This window comes from Sturnus vulgaris, chromosome 11 (assembly GCF_052056855.1).
Source record: "Sturnus vulgaris isolate bStuVul1 chromosome 11, bStuVul1.hap1, whole genome shotgun sequence".
Lineage (NCBI taxonomy): Eukaryota > Metazoa > Chordata > Aves > Passeriformes > Sturnidae > Sturnus > Sturnus vulgaris.
Window position 1 is genome coordinate 13,873,168 of NC_142253.1, and position 25,092 is coordinate 13,898,259.

At 38.8% G+C, this 25,092-nt stretch overlaps 1 protein-coding gene and 1 long non-coding RNA gene across 2 annotated transcripts in view; one reads left to right on the plus strand and one right to left on the minus strand.

Moving 5' to 3' along the window:
- The window catches only part of DCP1A (decapping mRNA 1A), a 31,995-nt gene extending 17,013 nt beyond the window's left edge, over nt 1–14,982 (plus strand). Inside the window, exons 6-10 of the mRNA XM_014869601.2 lie at nt 2,464–2,583; nt 5,817–6,569; nt 7,277–7,342; nt 9,353–9,571; nt 11,047–14,982. Of these exons, the coding sequence (XP_014725087.2) occupies nt 2,464–2,583; nt 5,817–6,569; nt 7,277–7,342; nt 9,353–9,571; nt 11,047–11,127 (1,239 nt within the window). The 3' untranslated portion in view covers nt 11,128–14,982. The remainder of the gene's footprint in view (nt 1–2,463; nt 2,584–5,816; nt 6,570–7,276; nt 7,343–9,352; nt 9,572–11,046) is intronic.
- The window catches only part of LOC148222492 (uncharacterized), a 35,316-nt gene extending 10,368 nt beyond the window's left edge, over nt 1–24,948 (minus strand). Inside the window, exons 1-2 of the long non-coding RNA XR_015806077.1 lie at nt 23,609–24,948; nt 4,976–5,076 (exon numbers count right to left, since the gene is read on the minus strand). This is a non-coding gene — a long non-coding RNA (uncharacterized LOC148222492). The remainder of the gene's footprint in view (nt 1–4,975; nt 5,077–23,608) is intronic.
- Between the last annotated feature and the right edge of the window lie 144 nt (nt 24,949–25,092).

Consider the following 25,092-nt stretch of genomic DNA (forward strand, 5'->3'; position numbering starts at 1 on the left):
CCAACTTAACCTGTCACTGTCTGATGTACATTGAGGTCAGGTCAATGTGATAAGCAATACAGTATCTTTGACCCAGGCTTGATACTAATTTCTGGAAATCAATCATGTTCTTTTAATGCTTTAAAATACAGATGAAAAAAGAAATTCTGAATGTGTGTCAGTGCTGTTTGGGGAGAAGGTGTCTCTTGTCTGAAGGCCAGCATTGTACAAGTAGGAGCTTTTGTGAGATCACAGAAGGAAACATCACAACCTGCATGATTCATCTTTCGGTGGTGTATCAATTTAGACAGATTTGAAGAAATTGAAGGCTTTTTGCAAAGAAGGGAGAAAACCCATACCACAGGAATGCACTGCTTTGGTAGTGACCTCCTGGGTGTGATGAAGCCTTTCTCCCTCTGTGTCCTTGCAGTATTGGATAATACACATTTCCAGCAGATGGCTGTTGGATGACTTGGGATATTCCAGCTTCTCTTCTAATTTTCAGATCTTTTATACGAGAGTACTGAAAAGCTTTTGCTAGAAACAAAATTCCTTAACATCATGGATGAAGCTCTGTAGACAAGTAGAATTCTAATGAACAGGAACCGGTATGCAGATATTTCAATGGCCAGACAACATCTGTGGTGCTAATAATACAACAGTGAAATAGTCAGGGCTTGGGCAACAGCAGAGCTACATTAAAATTGGAGGGTTTGTATCTATTTCTTCTTCTTGTTGTATATTAGTGTGTTTGTTTCTTGGTGTTTTTAGAATACTGGGGAAACTGCAAAAATTGCTTCATTTGATTTTTGTGTGTACACAAACAATAAATGAACCTGTTCATGGTGGTCCCATCAGTGCCTGCTGTGACTGTAGTGCTGTACAGTTGTCAGAAAAGCACAACTGAACAATTTTGGTCAAATTTCAAGCAAACTTCTTTGGAGAATGTTCTGTTGACCACCTCAGCTTTAGCAGCAAACCCCTGGCCTGACACATTAATTTTGGAGCTCTTGTAGCCAGTGTGTGCCAATGTTAATGTGATGAAGTAACCAACTTGTTTGGAAGATGTTTTCTTTCCTGTCTTAATTTTTTTTTTAATAATTTTATGGCACTTGGTAATTATACATGAATTTGTATTTAGGAGCAGAAAGTACTTATCTGCTGGTACATTCCAGATGGATCATACAGTAATCCTTGTGTGCAGCCCACATGAGATTGGCAGAGTGTCAGCATGAGAAGGGGGCAGAGGGAGCGAAAAAGAGATTTATGAAGGTCTGAGTGATTTAATCTAGGATTCCACATCAGCTTAATCCTTCAAGTACACACTACATCAAGCCCATATGTGAAAATGAATGAACTCTGAGATTTATTTTTTTAATGAAGTGAATGGATACTTTTTATAGCGTGGTTTTGTGTGTGTATTTCAGTATGAGCAGGGAAACATACCACAGCTTAACTTCTAGTGAAAAGAAAACTCTGCCTTTGCTGATTTTATAACTAAAAGGCCACCAGCATTTCAGGTACAAAGAGTTTTGACCTCCAAGTTAGTGGCTAAAAGTAAGTCAGAAATATGAAAGAGTCTTGCTTCTCTCCTCTGTCATTAAATCACAATATATGGGCTTGATTGTTTTCAATTAGAATTTGAAAACAAAAGAATAAAGCTCAGATTGCTTTTTAATCCATTGCTATAAAGTTTAACGCATATTTTATTGCTTTGGGTAAAATACCAGAGCAATCATCATGTGTCATGCCAATGGTTAAGCTCTATCATATGCATCAGGTGTAGTTTACCCATTGAAAGCTGGATTATTCTACAGTCTGGGGTTTTCCACTGGTGATTTTAACAGTAATAGAATATCTATATTTGTTTATTTTAATATTTATTAAAGATGAAAGTCAACTCCATCTGAAACATACTCTTATAATACAACTCTCTTGCCTGGTTTTGTTTTGTTCACCAAACAAAACAATAAACCAAATTAACCCTTGAAAATAAATGTACATGGTTGGTTAAATCTGGTGGAAATAAGTCAGTGACAAGCTGTCTTTCCCTCCACTTAGAGTGCTTTCTGACAGGATTTCTTTTTCTAAGCAATTCTAGTTTGAGTTCCTGATTTAATGAAGTGTAGCAAAGTTTTCTGTTAGTGGCCAATGCAGATACAGGATGTAAAAAGGCCACATTTTCTTTAATGTATCATTTTCATTCTTGGTGAAAAAGTATAAAGCCAATTGTATTTTCTTGTTGTTTTTCTCATAATAATAAAGAGTAAAAGCTTTATGACTGCATACCAGATTCTGGATGTCTTGGTATGATTTTTATTTGCTAAGATTTGTGAATTCCAGAGTGTCTTACAAAAATCAGTGCTTTGTACATCATCTGTATTTCAGTCCCAAGTGTCATGTAAACAGGACTGTATAGTGGGTAAATATAGACTAAAACTCATGTATTTATATATTTTTTTTTTCATTTTTTTCCCTCCTCAGAATCAAATTAGTGACTTAAGTATTATATCAAGTTCTGGAATGCAACAGAATTCAAATCTTCCAAAGCCAGAAAGCACAGAGCCTTCAGAACAGAAGTCTTCATTACAAGTGCAAGAGCAGGTATGTTTCATCCAGCCGTAAACAAGGGGTTATTTTGTTTTTTTTTTCATTTAGTACCTTGTTTTAGTACCAAAATCAGGTTTTTTTCCTGAAGATGCCTTCAGTGTTTGCCTAATGTATTACCGTTAAACAAATGAGTTTGAAGACTTTTAGCATCCTAAATTCTGTCTTTTGACTTAGCATTTTAAAAATAAGAGGCTGTGTCCACATTACTGTGAATATCCATGTTTAAATGGGCCACCTTGGCTTGTGGAAGAAGTCAGTCCATGGTAATGTGTGGGATGACTTGGAGAGAAGCAAGAAGAGATGCCCATGCCCAGCAGTCAGGTCTTTTCACTCAGGAGCTCAATCCCCAGTCTTCTGTGTCAGACATTTACTGAAGGTTTGTCTGTGCTTCAGAACTACGGCCGTGGTCGTGCACAAGGAAGCTGGGGCTGCATACAAGACTTTGTAGTGATAAAAGTAGAGCACCGAGTGAGCTGTGCGGTGACTGAGCTGCCTGTGGCACGGAAGGCCCGTGGGCCTGCTTGCAGCGCCACCCAGTGGGCACGGCACGGGCACTGCTGGTGCTCCTCGGAAACGCCCCGTGGAAAACTCCTCTCCCTGCCGTGCTTCACTGGGGTGCTTCTGATGCCGTAAATCACCGTGCCCGAGAAATGAAATCCCTTAGGAAAACGTGAGCGAATTTGCACTTGGTACTTGTAATAAAATGCACAGTTGGGAGGAGTAGTCGTAGTTCGGGTTAGGGCTGGGGCTGGGCAGCAGGAGTCTGATTTATGGGTAGGGTAGTAACAGTTCATGAACTAAAATGAGGGGTGGGGAGTTTGCTGGGATTATTTCTATCACAGCCCTTCCAGCCCCTGAGCAGCACTTGTTTCTGGGACAGTGATGGAGTGACCCCTGGCAGCCAGCTTTGCTTGCTGCATGCCATGTCTGGAGACCTGGCACCAGGGCTGCCTGAGGCTTTGCTTTCAAAGCACATATTTTCTTTGGGTCATTCCATGTAGACTGTACAAAATCAGCTGAAATACTCTACCTGACAGTGCATGGAATTGCAGAGCAGGAATCAATTAACTAGTAAAGTTAAAACTGGAAAGAAAGATTCCAACAAATTGCTTTGAAGTAATTAAAGGGAAAGTTATTTATAGAACAAGTAAAATGTCATATTTTTCATTCTGTTGAGCTATTTTAAATAATAGCTGCAGAGGTACTGGAAAAAATAATTGGTAATATAAGTGAGAGTTCTGTAAAGCCAGTTAACTGGGTTCTAATATATCTCAAATGTGTTGGTTCTGAGCCACATTTTTAGTAACACGGACGACTGAGAGACTACTGGAAAAACATTCCATTTCAACTATAAAAGTACATTTTTCATCTAATTAAAACAGATGACCAGCAAAATCAAAAAATAGTGTGCATATGATAAGTACAGTGAGATTGCTAAATTCCCTCCAAAATGTCAGACTTGCATGTTGATTAACTTCATCTCATGCTAAAGATACCACACATTTGGGAATAAAAATAAATGTCTTCTGTATAATATTATGTAGTTAAGTGTTGTATCTTGGCAGTTCAAAATTAAAATCAGTTGTATCATTAAATGTTTCTGTGCCAGCAGTCTGCAAAACTGAACCAGAACACTAGTACTGAACCATGAATTAGCAGAGCTGGGACTATAGAGCTTAATTTATCTGAAATCATTTCTGGAGAAACCCTCTGAGCAGCAGCATTCTATTCCTATTAAATAAAGTGATCTTGTGGCCTTTATGCAGCCCCTGATGATAAAGGTCTTCATAAACACATGGAGTTGATGATATGCTCAAAGTACACCTCAACCAGACAAGGTGAAAGAGGGAAAAGTAAGTTGATGTTTGAGACTGCCCAGTCTGACAGGGCATGGTAGAGATTTCAGTTTATTACTTGACTATTGTATGTATTAATAAAGGAAGGCTGGTCAATTAATCATACTGAAGTGACAGCTGAGTTTGAAATTATCTGGAACAGTGATTTTTCTCTTAATGGAATCTTTATGGTTGAAGGACCGGTCTCCAGAATGCAGGATCAGTGGAAAAAAAAGTAAGAACAACTTTCTAGGAAAATATTCCTAACATAACTAACAAGGTTTTATAAACTATAGAATGTCCCAGCCCCACAATGAAAGGGTGCCAGACTTTAACTAGCTAAATTTGAATTTCAATAACAGAAGAGATGAGTAACCTGGGCAAAAGACAGTGTGACTTCAGGCTCAAGGGATTCTTGTTGGGCTGTTTGTGTGGCACCTGTGCTGCTGTGCCTTGGCTGCTGTTCTCTGTACTAGAGAAATCAGAGCCAGCAGAGCAATGTCATGGTGCAGTGGTTGTCATTATGAAGTAGCATCTTTGTTTAGACATACCATCAGAATACACTGGAATTGTGCTTCAGGCCATTTGGTCTTCTGAACAGAATGTTGTATTTCAGTCCAGCTGTTTTACATAACTTCTGGTCCTGTGCAACCTCAAAAAAAAAAGGAGTATTTTGAGATCAGTGGTATTAATAGCTGTTTCTTTTCTCTTTACTGAAGCACATTTTAAAATACTTTCAGTAAAATATGATATTCTTAAAACCATATTTTTTTAACAATGGTCGGTGGTGTAGGCTAGATGTATATTTTTGGGAGAGACTAAGGGACTTGTAGATGTAACTGTGTACATATAGGCACTTTTCAAGTAGGTATATGTTTAGGTTTATATAAATTCTATTACCTATTGTAACATCTAGGGAAACTGTCTACGTATGTATTGCTAGTTCAGTTGTGCAGCTTCTGTTTTTTGTGTTCCTTTCCCATCTTCTAGGCCATTTAACTATTTCCAATTCTGTAAATTCTGTGGTGATTTTTTCAACATGTATGTTTTTCCCTCCACTTCCCTTAAGTGCCTTGTGTAGTTAGGGCTGATGGATGATGGCAGGTGCCATGTTCCTGACAGAATGCATAGCCATCCCCTTTCCTGACTGCTACTGCAGAGGCTGTCCTGAGATGGCCACAAGGAAAAGCCATACATAGCTAGGATGTTCCTCATAAATGAAATTAATTTCAAAATTCTTACGAATAGGGCACCCTTGATACCCGAACTGTATTTTATATGCATTTGACCTAGTTGTCTCTCTGAACTTCCTTGAATTTGTAGTAGACTGTGTGAGCTGCACAGTCCTGTATTTAGTTCTAAACTGAAAACTTCCTTCTCCCTTCTTTCTAGCCTTTTCAGTCAAGGCAGAAGCATCTGACTTTGGAGGAACTGTTTGGAACCTCTGTCCAAAAGGAACAGCCTACAGCCCCATATCCCAATCCGGAGAGAATGGAGAAGCTGCAGACAGATGCATCTGCCAGAGAGCACAGTTTGCTTTTGCCTTTTTCCTTTGACCAGTCACCAGTAATGCAACAATCCCTGGGGAAATCTGAAAGTCCGAGCGTTAAACCCAGTGCCAATCAGCAGGACTGTTTAACACCTATGATAATACCTCCAGCTTCAGTTTCCCAGCCTGATATGAAAAACGTTTCAAGCTATTCAGTTCGTTTAAGCCCTGTTCTTAATTCAGCCTCGACAATGGAAGCTGCCCCTGCTCAGATGCTTCCTGGCCTCAAACAAAGCAACAGTATAATGCAAGTTATGCAGCAAGCTGCCAAGCCCATATCCCCACTGGTGAATCAGCCACCATCTGAAGTGAACCATGCTCCACAGAATCTAATGGCTGGCCAAAGCCAGCTCATAGCACCCTTGACTACAGCAAACACAGGGACTGTCTCAAATGCATCTCATACAAGTGTTGATCTTCTCCAGAAACTCAGGTTGACCCCACAGCATGACCAAACACAACAGCAGTCTCTTGCTAAGACTCCCTTAACACCAAACATCTCTGCCTCGGTTGGCCAGCTTGCAACACCAGAAAGCTTCAAAGAGTCTCACAGTAAGCCATCAGCCTTGAACAGCAAGATAATCTCTCCCCTTCAGGTATTCTGTGGGCTTTGATATCCATGAAGCTTTAGACTGCATGTATTTTTCCCTTGAAAACTGTGCTGTTATATATTAGCTGTTTGAAAATAATGAAGGACTTCCACTGTGTGGTATTGATTGAATGGCTGAGTTAGAAATCCAGTTCCATTAGTTTTGTGTCATTAACATCTGGTGTCAGTGACAGACCTGTCTGCAGAGCAGCATTTTCAAACTGCTGCTGTTAGTGGGTGAATAAGTCCTAAAGATATCATCTTGTGTCAGAAAAGTACTGCCCAGAGCTGGGATCTGAGAAGGGACAGAAGGTTGCAGGCTGAGCACTGTGATGAGAGGTGATGTGGAAGTCTAGCCTGTACCTTATTTGAAAGTATACAATTAATAATTTCCTTTTTCTGGTTATTTTGCTTTGAGTGTTTTGTACTCCTTCAGTTTTGACCCACTTCTTCTGTGGGTACCTGTGGACTACACTGAGATATGACTTTATAGGTTTGCCATAATATTGGAAGCATAAAACATAAATTCAGATTTTACCTCTTTTTCCAGCTTTGCATTGATTATATCAGTTTTACAAAATTGATCAAATTGTATCTAAAATCTGTTGAAATTTGCCGTTTTGTGGCTTTCTTAAAAACAGAGAACCACCTCTGGAAATTGAGCTGTGAATGGTAACCTGTGAATTTTGCTTTTTTTTTTTTTCCTTAACTCAGACTGTACAACAAAACAAGGAACCAGAGGTATTTCCACAGCCGAAAACTTTGTCTAAAGCAAGTCAAGTAAGTGGATAAGTTGCTAATTGGTCTTAGGGGTTTTCTTAGGAGAAAAAAGATAGCTCTGGTACCTAGTTGCTATCTCAAATAGTCACCATATTTAGGGAGCTGTTATGAAACAGAAATGTACTGAAGGAAGGAGGAGCTGCTGTCAGTGCACTGCTCTTTTACAGTCCCTCTTATTGTTGGTTCTAATGCAGAAATGAAAGCACATTTTTGGATTGGCAACCCTGCACTGAGTTTGCACCATTTGAACTGGGACTTTTTATGTGGCAAGCAGGGAGTACTAATGCCATAATATTGTAGTAGAGCCTATTAGCCTTGGCCCAATGTTAAAGCACCCCAGAGGCTTAAAACGCAATCCTTGCCTTACTGTGTCTCAGTTTTCCTGAGATACCTTGTATTTTATGGAAAGATACAAAGTAGAAAAAATTGAAGATGAAGAAAAAAATTACAAGTAATTGCTACTGTAAAACTTCTAATGGCAAGTTTTAGCGAGCTAAAAGCAGATTTAAGATTCGTAGAACTGCCTTGGGTAACAGTTTAAAATAATGTCAATTTTAAGTTTCAGATTGCAGTTGCAAAATAACTTGATAATAGTTAAGTGCTCAAGAACTGGTTTTAATTACCTTTTGATTACATATTCATTTTAGGACACCATCTGTATTTTAATTCTACTTTTCCCTTATGCACCCACTCCTTTTTCAGATCTCTTGCCTCATTCTTGTCAGACTTGCTCTCCATGAAAGCAGTTTTAGTAGCATGCCCAGATCTAATTGTGAAGGCAAAAAAAACGGCCCTACTTGAAGTAAAATGCTTTTTTAGCTAGGGGGCTGCTATAAAATAAGCTCTACAGTCTGTTCATGACCCAGTTAGTAAATAATTACCCAATTAAAAGCATTTTATATGGATTTGGAAATTTTAAGAAATATGTGCATATTGTGTAGTAAACTGTCAGTTTAAACACATTGTCTTCAGCTAAAATCCCACGCTGTGAGTCTTCACAGTTTTGACTACAAGAAAATCAGTTTTCTAGTTCTGCTGTTGTTGATGTAATTCTATACACATTAACTTTAGATGGCTTTGGAGGGCTTTTTCCTCTGGAGATTGTTGGTTATCCAAGGGGAACTCCTTTTGCTGACATATCAAAGGTCTTTACAAATCACATTTAGTGTTGCTTTTCTTTGGAGTGAGATTGGCTTTTTTATTTTCTCTTTGTTTTTTCACCATGTTGGTCATCCTGGAAGCCTGGGCAAAACACAGATTATCAGCCTGAGTGACAATTGCAGTTATCAGGAGATGTCAGAGTTACTCAAAGAGGACATTTATTCATGTCCTGTTGATGCAAATGTAATAGTCCTATAAATGTGCAATTTATGTTTAAAAGAAAGAGTGGTGAAGGCACTATGTGCATTTTTGTAATGAAATAGAGACAGACCTGTGGAACCATGAGGTGGGAAGATGGTCCTCAAAATATTTTCGTCCTATATCCCCCCAAAAACAGAGAATATTTCAGTGTCCTCCAATGCTTCAATTATAATTCAGCAGTCTCTTTAAGTATGTTTGAGATGTGCTTTAAATTTGAAGTAAAGTATTTGTGGGAGACCATAGGAGTGGGGGTGCAGGAAGCAGGACTGGTCTTTCCAAAAACTCCGAGGGAAAATAATTTGCAAAACAGCTACAGGCTCCTTTGATTACTTAGGTGAAAAGCTCAATTTTAGTTGTGTGTGTTATGTTTTAAAAATTCTGGAAGGTAGCAACCACGTGAGTAGGAAGGAGTCTGCATACAACAATGTTTAAGGCTGTTATCTTCTTCAGCTTTGAAAGTGAGAAGTACTATTGGTACTAATCTTCATAGGTAGATATTTCTTGATTAAGAGCAGCTATTCTGCTGTATCTGACTGAATAATTGTGGCTGCAATTCATTTAATTTTCTTTGTGCTCATCTCTCCAGCCTTTACAGCATCATTCATTCTTACTGAACACAGTGCTTATTAATTTTTTGTTCTTTTACAGGTGGCACCTCCACAGTTTGTTACAGCCACGACGACAGTAACGCCTTCAGTGCTCTTGTCTCCAAGTGTGTTTCAGCAATCAGCTACAAAAGCTACTGAAGTGGAGAATAAAGCCAGTTCTTCTTCGCCTTTAACACTTGGAACAACAGAAATTCAGACTACACCTCCTACTGTTCTCAGCAGGTCTCAGCTTCAAGAAGCACTGATACATCTAATAAAGGTAGTGTCTATACAGACTCTGAGGGATGGGGTTCCAAGCACAGAAGGCAACACTGACAAATGCTGTATCCCTGTAATTCCTTTTGCCCTGAAAGATTACAAAATATGTTCTTTTCTGTTATGGAAGGGGCAGGTTACTCCACACTGTACACAGAGTATGGCACAGCTTGCTCCTTTTGCTTGAGATGTGGAAGACTTAGAATAACAGAGTACCTGGGATGTGTCCTTTCACATCCATATGAATTTCTAGACAAGTGAGGAGTATCTTGCACTAGTAGAAGCTGGTATGAGAGGGGAGTTGATTTTGCTGTCTTTGCAAGTGTTCCACTTCCTCAAGGAAAGCTTTCCTGTTTTCACTTTCCCAGAACCTTTCCTCACCTTTACTTTTAGTGTGTTTCTTTGAAATGGAAATTGCAAAGTTTTAGCTCTGCTGTTTTTAGGGACTAAAAAGTTCTGTTGAATTAAATCTTTGATGTAGGAAGCAGCTGTGCATTGAGGCCATTTTGACTTCTAATGTCATGGTGAAGTTGCCATGAATGATAAACAGTTCTTTCTTAGCTCAGGATTCTCTTGCTCACTCCATGCTGGTGTTAGTAGAGCTTATACCCAAAATGCAAGTCTAAAAATAACAATCAAAATCTTCCCAGTGACCAAGTTGTTAGAACCAAAAAGGTCATTACCAGATCCCGTCATTACGTTGCCTGATCTATGTATACTTTTCTTCTACTGTGTGTATGAGTTTTCTAATTCAAGACTTAAAATAATCTTGGCACTGAGCTCAACTGCCAGTATTCTCAGTGGTGATTTTAGAGAGCTGACAGGGATATTTGTCTCCAGTCAACAGAGAGAGAACTGAATGAAGACCAAAATAGGCATATCCTGCAGCATGGGAGTACTCACACAGCACTCTCTAAGCAGGATACCAATTGCTGTTCAGATCTTGTACAGAGAGTATTACACCCTCAAGCGAACTGATTAGATACCAGTTTTGTAACTTGTCGTTTGAAGGAATTAGACTCGAGAAATATCTGTAAATATTGTCCATAGATTAAACCAATTCACTTCCCAGTCATGCTTTGACATGGGAATTCTTGTAGAGCACACTGCAGTCCCATTCGGCTGGTCTGCCTGACAAACAGCATCACATCTGACACTCAGGCAGATTGGATTTGGGAGCCTGTACACAGAATGGGATTCTTTGTGCCTAGGACTATGGTTTGGACTCTGGAGGGAAGCAAAATGTGGCCAGGCTGACACAGTGACTCCTGTTTGTCTGAGCATCCAGTGTGCCTTCAGCTGCTGCCCAGCTTTGTGGTTCACAGCCTGTGTGTGTTCCAAAAGCACCTTTTGTTCAGGCACACAGCTCCTTCCCTTATCAGCTGCAAGGAATCCTTATCACAACTAAAGTGGCATTAAATTAAACTTCTTTTGCATCTTTTCACTAATGTTTCTAATGTGTTTCTCTTTTTCCTGCAGAATGATTCCCGTTTTCTCAGCACTATCCATGAAGTCTACTTGCAAGTCCTCACCAAGAGTACAGACAATATTAAGCTATAATTGAAGCTGAATCTACTTAAAATATGTTCATTTTAGAAACAATTATGCCTCATCTATAAAACTAATATTTTTGTAAAAGAATATTTAGTTTTCAATGTCTTGAATTTGAACGTGTTAGGAAAGATTATTCCTTAAATACTTATGAAAGTAATGTTCTCAGAATGATCTAGGTTTTCACTGTGATCATCACCAGCAAACTTTTTTTTTATTGGGGAGGGGACTTAAGTTGCATTTGAGCTCTCATTTAGCATTAAGTGAATGTGCAAATGTTTGCTCTGGCTTTCATTCCTGGCTGTATTCACTGTTCAAGGATTACAGACTCAAAACTATTTCAACCAGCAAATGCACAGTATAGTACACTACAGCACACCAGAACCAAATGCAGTTGTAGGAACCTAGTTCCTGGTTGAAGGACTGAGGAAAATGAGAGCAAAATGCTTTGTGATGAAGCTGACAGGTGTGGGGAAGGAAAGAGTCTGGAAGCCAGACCATTGGAGCTAAATCTTTAACAAAAGGTCTAAAAATGTCATTAGCTCAATACATTGGCAGTCTCTAGCTAATGCATGTAAATTCATCCTTTCAGTGTTTCATTAATCTTATTTGCTTCTGCATACTGACATAAAACACCCAAGTGAGCAAGGCCATTTTCTTTAAAAAGGCAAAATTTGAAATATGCAAAATCTTCAGTGATTGTACCTCTTTTTTTTAAGCAACAAAGTAGTTGGATGTCAAAATTCTCATTTTAAATTTATAGTTAGGAGACCACCACTGAAAGACTCTCTTCCTGTTCAGCAGTGTTTGATAAAATTTAAATATTTTGTTCCCTTTTAGCTTAAGGATGGACCACACCATAGCTGGCTTTCACTCCTCACTTGTGTTGGAAGTGCAGTGTTGAAAACTATGCAGATGGGAAACAAATGCATGCTTTTTTTTCTGTTGCCCTTTCCCCAAATTATTAGTGCACACTTCATAGTCTGAAGTTTATCTAATTAAAATATTACTGCTTTGTATCTGTGATTTAGTAAGTTACTGTTCACTAAGAATTTAACTGGGTACTTTCCCATTTGAAAACAGAAAATTTTTAATTATACTTTTTCTTTTTTATGCTGCTGTGTTGGTTTATCCAAGGGTTATATTTATTTCTTAAAGGCATGCAAAGGTCATTAATCTGAGTTCAGGTCCCAACCTTTTCCAGCAATAGTAGTTTTAAAAGATGCTTTTTCAGTAGAGAAGTGTTGGGTTATTGAGTAAAGAGATAATCTGTAGTGAGTTGTGATGCACTGCTTCATTCTTTTCCCTCAAGCACTATTGAAATATGAAGAAAAATATTGTTTGGCTCCTTACAACATATATGTATGCATAGATATCCTAAGGATTAGTTAATGTTGACGTAGTCAAGGTGCATGGCCATTTCATTGGAAACTAGTAATTGAGCTTTAATTGTGACTTGTTCACAAATCAGGATGTTTTAGATACAATATTTACGTTTTTATGTATTTGAACTATTTTAGTTTTTTCCTAGCTTTTTAGTGGAAAATATATTTTGTTTAGCACTACCTGCCTTCTGAAAAGCTCTTCTCAGCCTTTTAGTTCAGTGTTTCCAATTAAAATATATAGTATATTGTTAGAAAAATGTTCAAGATTCAGGGAAAGATGCTAATGTGCATTCATCAAGAAATATATTGGATTTAATGGTAGCATTTGAATTCAGCAATACAAACTCAGACTTATTAAGGAAGATAGGAGCTTCTTCCATAAACTGGAGTTACAATACTGTGTATGCACCTAAACAGTGAGACTCAAGTTAGATTCAAGGTCTAAACTGATTTTGTGTTGGGCTTTTTAGGAAAAGTTTCACTGAAAGGGACAAACCAGGGAGCAATTCCTCTGAACAAAAATGATCGGTCTAAGCCAAACAGAGGATTGCTCTTATCTAGATTGAGCAAAGATGATGGAGTCCATAACTTCTCACTTCTCATGGACAGCTTCTGGTTTCTTCAATGAAAGATTTGATAAAAGTTTGTAAGAACAGGAATGTTGGAAGCTGATAGTGCACGTTGGTACTGTTTGCTAAATACAGTCGTATCCAAAGATCTGTAGAAATGATAGGAAGGATTGTATTTTGAGTTCTTCAGCCATATACAAAAGTAATAATACTTTGAATATCCTTAACTTGTGAGGGTTCCTGGGCAGATGGAAACAAGCAGCTGGCAGATTCTTACTTCACTTTGGTTTTAGTGTGTCCTGGTTGCAACAGGTTGATGGTTTACATCCCTGCCCAAACTTTCCAAATGAACTGGCAGAGAACCAGAGTTGAAATCGTAGTGTCCAGAGCAAACTTTACACCTTGAGCAAGTGCATGTGTTTGTTCCAAGCTCTGTGTGGGGCCAGCAGACAGGGAACCCCCCACTGCAGAGCTGTGACAAGTGCCAGGGGGGTGGCTCTAACAGATAAACTCCTTCGATTAAAAGGTTATTGTAAAACACAAGCTCTATTACAGCATAAAAACTGATTGTTTTTCTTTTTAATGTGGACTGTGTATTTAAAAACCTTTTTCCCTAATTTTTAAACATTTTTTTGTAAGTTTGAAATAACCAGCTTCTTGAAGTGCTTGATTTGTGTTATCTGCATGTAGGGATAACCAGTGTGTAGCAAGTTACCTTGGGGCATCACAGGAAATTATTGTGACCATTTTCAAGTGATTTTTTTTTAACTGCTGGCTTAATGGGGATTTTATCTATTCTTTATGGGAATCAAAATATTATTAGTTCAGACTACACTCCTCAAATTAATTATTATCTAAGCATGTTTTTTGTGGCCCACGTTAAGTTACTTCAGGTTTGAGTTTGGATTTTTACTTTTTCCCTAATCAAAGACAGTTTTAAACCTACAGCTGCTGAATTGTTCAGGAAAACCAAAATTCTCAGTTTTGTAGTTAGACTTTTTCTGTTGTTATTTAACAATGCAAAGTTCATATGAAAGGTGCCTAACAGCTATTAACTTTAGAAGCAGAATATCTTTCCAAATTAAACAAGATTTGCAGAATGAGTGATAAAAAAATTGAAGTGATTCATCCTGATTTATTATGTGTAACTCTGTGTATAAATACTCAATATTTAAACACTTGCTGCTGTATGTATCATTTTTGCTTGCATTTCTAATTGCTTCATTGTGGTTTATTTCTGAAACCCATTATGCCATGTGTAGTCACTGATAGAATTTCTGGAATGCTTTGGAAAGCAAACTTTAATTTGAGACTTCTTGGTTGTTAAAAGTATTCTAAACAAATCAGCCACTTTTTTTGCCAGGTATTTGAGTTGCTTTGTACAGCATATCTTTACAAGAGGAATGTGTGCAATATGTATCACCTCATGTTTGTCTGGCAACATTACGAAAATGTTAAGATGCAATATCTTCCTTTCACTTCAAGATGGAAAAGTTGCAGTATCTCTGATTTGGTGGTATATTTATTTTTATCTATTCAGTGTATGGGCATATGGTTAGTTAGGTTTTTTTATGTACATTATGTGCTTTTAGTAATTTCTGAGTTTTATCACTTCTGCATATGCACCAGTTGTAGCCATTTGCATGTTCTTTCAATATGAAGACCATGGGGAAGGGAGGCTTCAGCAAAGATTTCTGGAAACCGGAATAATTGTAAGTCAAAAAATGTAGATACTGCATCATTAACGTTTTTGGTATGGTGTGGGTTTTATAGCACCTATGTATGTTTGCAGTTATTAAGTTATTGCATTAATGTTTAAGAATGAGCATTTTTTCATCCAAAATTTTGTATGTTTGCAAATATATTTTTGTAATAAAACTTGAAAACAAATGTTTCAGCACCTCCTAAAATCTTGTGATGTTTCCTTTTATTTCTAGAGTTCTATTAGCCTACTGGAACGTTCTATTTTTATTTAGGGTTAATATTTTCCAGAGAAGAAACTCAAATTCCATACTCTATTCTGGGGGTAGAACCATATTGCATTTGTCCACTAAGAAAATGCAATCTGACTGCTTGAAGGGCACTGGGGAACAGCCTCTACAAGGCCCTCTGCAGCTGTCAGCAGCCTTGTGTTTTGAATTTGATAAATAGATATGTTTCCTCTCACATTAAGAAATGCAGCTGCACTTTCACTGGCTCCAAAGTACAGCTCTGTGTTTAGTGTTTTCTGTATCACTTTTTCTTTGGTATCCCCTTTCATCCATCTAGACATGGCATTTGATTCTCAGTCCAGTCTTGGTCTTTGATCTAAGACATTGGAAATTGCAGTTGTCCTCCTACTATGTCTGATTGATACCATGCAACTGATTGGTCCAGATTTCACAAAGCAAAATAGGGAAGCTGATGAGGAAGAAAAAGTTGATCTTGAAATTAAATAAAACCTTAGGCCTAAAACCCTAAATCTTAGCTAGATACTTGTTCCTATTCTAACTGCCCATAGGAGCTGGTGATTGCAGGGCAGGTCAAATGTCAGGGACATTTGTCAGGGACATCATGCCGCTGGAGAATGGCATCTGTTGCCCTGATGGTTCATGTTGGACTGATGCCTGTACTGCGTCCAGAACCAGATTCTTCTTCTAATAGAAGATTGCCATACAAAACAGGTACAGAAGTCATGGATATACTGCAACATAATAAAAAAAAAAAGTGGAAAACTGCTTAGAATCAAACTTTAAATTTTGGAATCTAGATCTAAATTCTATATTAGGTGTGTTGCCTGTCTGGTCAATATCAATAATATTTTTTTCATTCTTAGTGCCATTAATCTGTTTGTCTTCTCTGGTCCAGGTATTCCTCTTCACTGTTATTCACATGAAATGCCCCCCCTTTGGTTTGGGAATAAGGTAATACTTCTAAATTTCTCTGTGTAGCTCCAGCTAAACCAGGCATTGTATAAAAAGTTTATGCAAACCAAAATATTTTTGGCCTTTTCTCTCTTGATCCTGTGTGTTCTATAGTCATGGTTTTTTTAAGTATATGAGAGCAAAAAGTCAATCCCTACTGTGATGGTAATATGGATGGTACTGGATAGAATCAGAGAACAGGCATTAGGTTCCTAAAGCTCGTCCTCTAAAATTCAGATTTCATTTGCAGGCTTGCAGAATGAAATAACAAGTTGTAGCTTATGTTCATGGGCCAAATTAATTGAAGTTAGTGGACTTGTGTTTGGCAAGGGCTCAACTATACTTCCTTCTCACTATAGAAGATAATATAGAAAGCAAGAAACCTGTCATTCATATAGGTTTTTTTCATTTGTTAATAGGATGCCTTCAAGTTACTAAATAGTCTTTATCATGGCTGAGGTAAATGTCTCTTCAGTTTCGTTTTCTAATCAAAATATTAGAAATTATAATGTATGTTATTGAAAGATATTTCCAGTGCCCAGTAGTGGAATTTTTTCACCTATCTTCACACAACCTCAGGTGTCAATCAGCTTCCTTCCAATCTTCTAGATTTTGATTGAGGGATTTGTTTTTTGACCTGACCTATAATTAATTTAGGAGAATTAAACTTCTGTGATAGATCTGTAACTTAAAATACAGCCATGAACTGTAAAGCTCATCCTTGTCAGTTATGCAACAATTTTTCATTTCCTTTTCATAAGACACTCCTAATAAGGCTCAAAAAGCATTGAGAAAAGAGGGCAGTGAAGAGAGATTTTTATCAGTTGCTGCATTTTTGAAAGAGCACTGGCAATAAAACAAGAGGGAAAGGACAATTGAATAGAAGATTCCTGAGAAGAAAACAAGGGAAGGAATAGCAAAAGAGTTTAAGTAAATATGAAAGGGGATATTGTAGAGAGAAAAGTATGGCCTGTGAAGGTATTTCCTGAAGCACAGAAGAATTTAAGTGAGAGTTTTGTTTCCATACTGTTGCATGTCTTCAGGTATTTTCAAAGCTCAAATGCAGATTACTTGTAAGAATTCAGAGTATTTCAGGGTGTGTTCAGAAAATGACTGGGTAGGCATGATTTCCTTGCTCTAATTCTTCAGGTCTGCTGAGGAGTTTTTTAACCTCTGGTAATGAGGCATCAAAGTGGAGTTGACTGATCACATCAGGTACCTAATTTTTGTCTTTGCTTGGTGACCTCCCATTACAGTTTAAAATCTGCTACATAGAACAAGGCTGCTCATATCTGGTTGCCCTTTGTTTTTCATTTTAAACAGACCTTTAAAAATATTTCTACCACAACCCATACTTTAAAATTCAAGCAGGTTCATTTTACAAAATCAACCTTGGGAAATAAAACCACAAAAGAATAAGCTTTATATGCTGGCTGAAATGAAAGCACTCGCCCTTAGGCCTTTCTTGGAAACACACAAGGGATGTGATGTAAATGCACAAGTTTTACTTCTTTTTTTCTCTTCTCATAAATAAGTTAAGAAGCTTTTAAGAGTATCTACAGAGCAAAGATCACCTGGCCTGGCTCCTGTATATAAACTCTATGTTGGTCTTATTTTAGAAAGCATATGACTTGCACATCCTGCTCCTAGTTGTGGTTCAGAAGAGGGATGGGAGAGGCTTAGCAGGTTATCCAGAGTTCTCATGTAGGTTTGAGATTTATGGGTGATGCTGAGTGCCTTCTATGGTTTATGTTCTAAGCATCAAACAAATTCACTTCTGTCCTCTGGGGACACAGTTCTCCCACGTAACAAAACTGCTGCAAATGAAGCTTCTGTCGTCTTATACTCCCCACAAGAATTGAGGTGTGAGGGTGCAGTTAAAGCCTGCAGGACCTGGATGTGTACAGAGTCTCTTGTGGTTTACAGCAAGCCCTGCTCCTGATGTGATCTTCAGGATGGAAGGCACTGCCATTATAAGGAGAGAGAGAGAGCTTTACTTTTCAATGGTTTAATAGGAAAATCCTGCCACAACAGAAACTTTTACAGAAAACCGAAAGGTTTGGTTAGAAACACATGCAGTATTTTTAATAACGGTTTGAAAATAGTATTATTCAGATAAGAAGATAGCTGTCTGAGGGAAACTACTAACATAACAAAAATATGTGAAAGTAATGTAGATTCATTATCTGTAGTGCCTGGGCCTGTGATGTAGCTTTATCTGTAACATAATTTTCTATTAAAAAAGCTTGATCTTATTACTGTTCTTATACCTGTTCTCGTGCAGTACATATAATTTCTTACAATTACTAGTGATGTGCTGCACAGACATCGAAGATTTTTTCTTTTTCTTTAATTCATTAGCCACTAAATGATGTTATTACTGAAGATGAGCTGGTCACTGGTTTTGCATGTGGAAGGATGTGCTGGTGGTGCATAATGAGAGAATGCTCTGGCATCAATCCATTTCATCCATTCTTGAATGATTTCCTTCTCAAAGGGCTTCTAATGCAGCTCTTCTTTCAAAGGACAAGAATAGTCAAAGTGTGTTGTGTTGCAGAGGTCAGGCTGAAGAGGGTTTTTCCCTTTCTCTCCTATGCATTACAGCACAACTCCTGCTTTATTTGGACATTACAGCTGCTTTTACACCTTTCTAAATGGGCACACTCTGTGGAAGCGTTGCTGTTTGGGAGATCTCACTTCGCACAAGTTATCATCAATAACTTTATTCTTTTAATTTGGTCAAATGCAGTTAATTGAATACAGATATTCATTTAAACAAAGACTAAAGAGATTAATAACTTCTGAGCTTCTTTGAAGAGTATCATAGAACTTGAGTCAAGAATCAGATAGAGGAAACAAACATGGTGAAGTACTTGTGGAACATCAATGTCTTAAGTAGGCCTTTCAAGCACAGATGCAGGCAAAGGCCTCAAATTCCTACTGCATAAGTATTTCATATTTGTCTTCACATAATTTGAAGAAATTGCAACAAATGAAAAGTCAGATTATAAATTTAAATAGTTTTGTAAATAATAGCATTAACTGGTTATACTAAACTAATCCAAATACCCCAGAATACTGCAATATTAGCATTACAAACTTTGATTTAAATACTGTAATTTTTTGCACTGCTAGTGGAAATACTTTCCTAAATATCATCAGCCCAAAATTAGTCACTGTGAGTACCTTTCAACTGTGTGAGACATAAAATGCTTTTGGATTTCCTCTGGCAGGCTTCATGTTAGACAGACATAAAAATGTCTCATTGTGTAAGACTTGTCTCAAGTTATTTGGTTTAATCTGAACATTTTTCATGTATCATAAAATTGTCATAATTCTTCGGAAACTTTGCAGGTTTTGGGTTGGGTTTGGTTTTTTTTTAGTAAATTACATTTTTATTTAGAGGCAATATAGAAATTACTGTGGTTTAAAATTGTTTTTATTTCAACATTTGCTAACTCAAAAATGATCTGTTCTGTTATGAAGCTTTCCATACACATTTTTCCTTTTGCAGACAATTTTATCAGCTGCAGAGAAGGTTTTAGTTGAGTTGAACTATGAATCTATTATGTTTTTATGTATCTTATCTTTGTATCTTGCTCTCACAGACTTCAAAGGTGGATGGATTTCCCTTCTGGATGTTTCTGCATCAGGTGCTACACAAGAACCTTGCATTTTCCAGGTAGCTGGTTATAGCTCTTTGCAGTCTGTGTAGCACCAACTGCTGTTGTATGGCAGCTAAAGGATGTTGGGAGTGGTTTTCATGCTCCAATGGGATCTGCAGAGCTGATCATTATTTCACAGCCTGCTGAATATTCTTTTCACAGGGTGTTTACTTGAGTGTACGCTTGTGCTTATCTAAAACCACTTGCTATCACTGATGGAGGAATAGAATTTATTTTGAGTAAGATGTGACAGAGAGGACTGAGTCTCTGGAAAATTTGCAGCACCAGATTTGGTCTGACAATGTACTGCGTTCCCATCCATCAGGCTACAATGATTGGAATTCCACCACAACTCCACTGTGAGTGGAATTTCACTTCTCTTTTTAAGAACTTTGCAAATGAAATGAAACTTGTGCACTACATGGAGATGTTTAGGACTAGCAAGGTGACAATTCAGGACAGCAGTGACTGGCAATTCCAGTTCAGTTTAGAATCCATACAGTGCTCAAACTGCAATTGCACAGCCTGTTGGTCTCCTCCCACACCTCCACACATTTTCTTTACTCACTACTGTTTGGATTTTGTAGTGATGAACTCTTACTAGACTTGGATTTGGCAATCTTTTGAGAACAGTTTTTAAGGACAAATTTGGCACGTAGCCCCATGGTAGCTAATTGACCTGAATTCTAGCAGTGCTGAGTGCATGCAGCTCCTGTTCTGGTAAACAGGGTTGCATGTACTTATGTCAGCAATGCATTTTTGCAGTATCTCAGCAAATGTCAGTCATAGCTGAGCTTTCATGCTTCTGCTGCACATAATGCCCTGACGCTGAAACATGGATGAAGGGATGGAAAAATCCAGTTATCCTGTGTATGTATTTAATAAGCTGTCTAGTCTAGTAATTAATACTGAAGCTAACAAGATGTGATTGTATGTTCTGAAGCAAGACTGTTTGTCCATACATTTGCATCCTTGTTTTAATCACATTGTACATGGTTTCAGAGGCAAGTCCCAGGAATGTGGAAGAAATGTTGACTGTTGCATGCAATGTATACCATGACTTCAGCTATTGCTTTACAGTCCATCACACTTGGTCAGAGTTGCAGAAATAACACGCCTCTTCAGTAGATCAAAGTGGAGGCACTGACACAAGGTGGAATTTCATCCTGTGAATGCTTAAGCTGCTGTTTTAATAACACAATACCACAATAAGTACTCAGTGATGCAGTACAAGGATTCAGGGAATGGAGGGGGAGTAGTGGGAAGTGATCTCCAAATAACATTGTCTAAGCTAAGTCCATCTTAAGGTCTTTTTACCATTCAGATAACAATGGAGGAAACAAAAGAAGTTGTGAGCTGTAGTAATACTGGACTGATCCAGATCATCCCCTTTATTTTCTTACAGGAGGGAAACAGGAAAGCACCCTATGTCCAGCCAGAGACGGCACTTGCTAAGATTGCCATTGCCAGTACACTTGGGACAGTTTAGGAGAGAGCCATCCTTACGAGGCAATTCAAGAGCACATCATCACTGTGATCGCAGAGACTGGACCACAGGTATTACTCTTCAGTCACAAATGGAATCAGTCTGGGCCAACAAAGGCAAAAGCAAGGCTGTGATCTGGCCAGTTTATATTTAAAAGAACTGTGAGACAAAACACAGGACATTGACAAAGGAGTAGGGAGCTACTGAACTCCATTTTCATTAACTGTCGTCTCACTTTGCCATTACCAATGATGTATGCAGAGAACAGTAACAGCCTGGCAATACTCACCTCTTACTTACATTGTAGAGACACAAAACAGGGAGTAAATTAATCTGTTAGAAGCAAAAACTTAGTGTAGAAATTACTTCATTGTTTTCATTGTACTTGCTTCCATTTTGATATTTTTCTCCTATGTTTGTAAATACTAACAGCCATCCAGAAAGATGAAGTAGCCATATCTCTAAAATAAGCTTTTCATTTCCTGATGCAAATATATTTACAAAGTTCTTTGTTTTTTTTTTTTCTGCAGCTGAAATAGGGTGCACAACCATGTTTTCTTAATGTATCTTTGGGCAATATACAATACTGTGCAATTTGGCATTATAAATGTGATTTCACTTACGCTTGGCCTCAGTTGAAGAATTTACTTTATTCACCTCTTCTAAACCACAGATTAGAGAAGACCAAATTACCCAGCCTAACCTCACTCAACTGATATGAATAACTTCATGTCAGTGAGATGATGGTTGAGGCAAATGTCAACATCTGTCTAAAGAACAGTGTTTAAAACAGCAGGGGTGATACAAAAATTGTCATTCCCTTCCTCAGTGCAGCCAGTATTTTAACAACTGCTCTCAATTCAGTGAGCATGGTACAGAGCTCAAGCTAATAAATGCTGCTGTGCTACTAAAATGGTTCTGTGGCTTTGACTACATCAGCAGGTAGAAGATTCCAGTAGAGCAGGTCTATAGAGCACATGAGAAGGTCCCCATCTGCACAGTAAGGGAGTTTAAATTCTGCTCCAGACTAACTCTTGTCTGTCCTGTTGGACTGAATACTCATTAGCATCTGGGATGTATTAGCTGCTTTCTCAGACTGAATCTTCTGTTTCATCTTTATTTGAAAGGAATCCAATTCATGAGGTCTGGAACTGCTCAGCAGAGAAAGCCAGAGCACAGTGAGCAAGGAACAATCAGGAAACTTGATCTGAAATGGTGGCTCAAGCTGCCTTAGTCTTACCTTCTGACCATATGGCTGCTGACAGAATCAAGTGTGCTGTTGCCTTGAGAAGACTGACAGATTGTGGAAAGGATGCCAGGATGGAGAGAGAAGAGGAAAAGTTGTGCAACATTCTCAGAGAAGTTGGTCACACTCACTCTACAAGATCAGTCTGATTTTAGGCCTATTTGAGGCAATGGCACAACCAGATCCCAAGCAAAATATTTGCTGTGTGTAGCGTATGAAAGGTTCATTTAAGAATCTTGTACAGGGAACTTAGTTTTAATTTACTGTTACCTCACCAACAGTTAGGGTAGATTTTATAGTGTAAAATCTGAAAAGGAAGAGACAAAATCAGTATTTCTCATAGATGCTACTTGTAACTCTTGAGATCTTTCATACTCCCCTACTGACAATATTCCTTTGAGCATCAGAGCTCCAACAGGACAAAAGAAGTCCTTATCTTGTGCCAAAGTGGATTTTAACAGGGATGTTGTGGGGAAACTGCTGTGACAAATGGCTGTGGATTGTCTCCACCACGTCTGGCAGGCCTGTGTCTGTTTCCTCAGCTTGCATCTCTTCGGTATCATTTCCTGCACAAGTAGATACTTTCTAGCTACCATGTGTTACTTAATTTCCAAGCTGCTGTTTAGACATGGTGGGTTACAAGGTGTACAAGGTGCCTTTTTGTACCCTGAGAAGAAACCTGCACAAGGACCCTGAAAGTGCATTAATACCCTCATTTCTTCCCCCTCTGCTCTGCCACTGAAAGCTCTTGGCATTACAGTCCATGTCTCAGAGTTCCTAAGTTTAAACTAAGGCTTGTGTGATTCTTATCAGGCTCTTCCGTATCCCGATTTTATTGTCCATATCATTTCAGAGTGTATTACTGAAATTAAAAGATTTCAGTAACTGGTTCTGCAGAAAGAAAAAAAAAAAGGTAATTAGCCTACCCTACCCAATTATTTGAAGTTTGAATATAGATTGGAGCAGAGCGAATGGCAGTTGCAGCAGTTAACCTTTGTGTAGTGCTCTCCAGAACAACCTCTGAACTTTGCTACTGTCAAGTCTGGTTGTTTGGCTCTGTTTTACCCTTCCTGGCCTATTTTCAGTCTAGTTTTTCTTCTGAAGATTTCTATTAAAAGGATTTTCAAGAAGACAACTGATGAAACAATTTTAAAAAGCAGTTAAGCTAAGAGAGTGGTGTCTGCTTTTATTTCTTCTAATAAATTGGTTAGTTTGTGGAAAAAAGTTTTATCCTACCTTGCTAAGAATTCCACATGCTACTTCCTCCTGGCAGCTTGCCAAGTGAGCATGGCTGAATGCTCTGTACATGGAGATGGTTTCCTCTGTCTCTGGAACCCAGAGTCTGCAGAACCTTGAAGATGAAGGTGCAGCGTTTTTAATGAGAGTGGTTCAGTGTCTTCTGGAAGTAATGATAGCAATAGTTCACTACATGTAACTAGGATATTTTAAAATCAATACAATACAGTTTCTAGGACAAACTACCAGTGGACAGAACATTCAAATACAGGAGTGCAGTGCAGAAATGCCAGGTTTAATTAACAAGATCTGAGCTATCTCAGAATCATAGAATCATCAAGGTTGGAAGATACCTCTAAGATTCTCAATTACAGCCTTCAACCTAGCACTACTACTTTTTGTCATTGTTCTCTGATCAACCTTTTTTTTGTTTGTTTGTTTCTAGATTGTGACTTCTAGCACTGCTTGAGCTTTCTAGAACAAATATGGAGTATTTTATTTGCCTATTTAAGTATAGTGTTAATGTCATAGTGTTCAGAATTGCTAGAAAATATGTATTGGCTCATTGATGGCTGGTGAAGTCAATATTTTATGCAGAAGTCTCTGTGTTCACCGAATTTTTTAACGTGTATTTTGGAAATATGTATTATATCCTGACAGGAAGTCACATGGGGCAAGCCTGCAAGTCTGAACCGTTTCTCCTCTGTGGAAGAACCAGGTTACTGTTAAGCTGTGGGATACTGTGACATTCTTTTAGAGACAGGAACAGGCCGGGGGGCAGATCCTCAGCTACAGCTTTATGGAGCAGGGGTTGAATCAAGTCGAGGGGGGTCATCCTGCCTCTCTAGCCGGCCCTAGAGAGGCACATCTGGAGTTCTCTATCCAATTCTGGGCTCCCGAGTACAAGAAACACAAGGCACCTCTGGAGAGGTTCAGTGGAGGCCACAAAGATGAGCGATCTGGAGCATCTCTTACGAGGAGAGACTCTGGGAGCTGGGCCTGTCTACTCTGGAGAAGACTGACGGGATCTCGATAATGCATATAAACGTGTCAGACAAGTGCCAAGAGGATTGTGCCAGATCATTCAGTGGTGCCCAGCAACAGGACAGGAGCCATGGCCAAAACTAAAACACACGAAACTCCAGCTCAACATAAGAGAGGACTTCTTTACGTTGTGGATGCCAGAGCACTGGAAGTGCCCAGGGAAGCCATGGTGTCTCCCTCCCGGCAGACATTCCAAACCCACCCGGGCCTGTCCCTGTGTCACCGGCTCTGGGTGACCCTGCCTGGGCAGGGGGGTTTTACTGGGCGATCTCCAGAGCTGCCTTCCAGCCCCAGCCCTGCTGGGACTCCCCGAGCGGAGGCGAGCGGTCAGCGCGGCTCCCCCGCCCTCAGCGCCGCCTCAGCGCCGCCTCACCGCGCGCCGCGGAAATGGCGCCCGCGGGCAGGAGGCGGGGCGGCCGTGCCCAGAGCAGAGCAGAGCG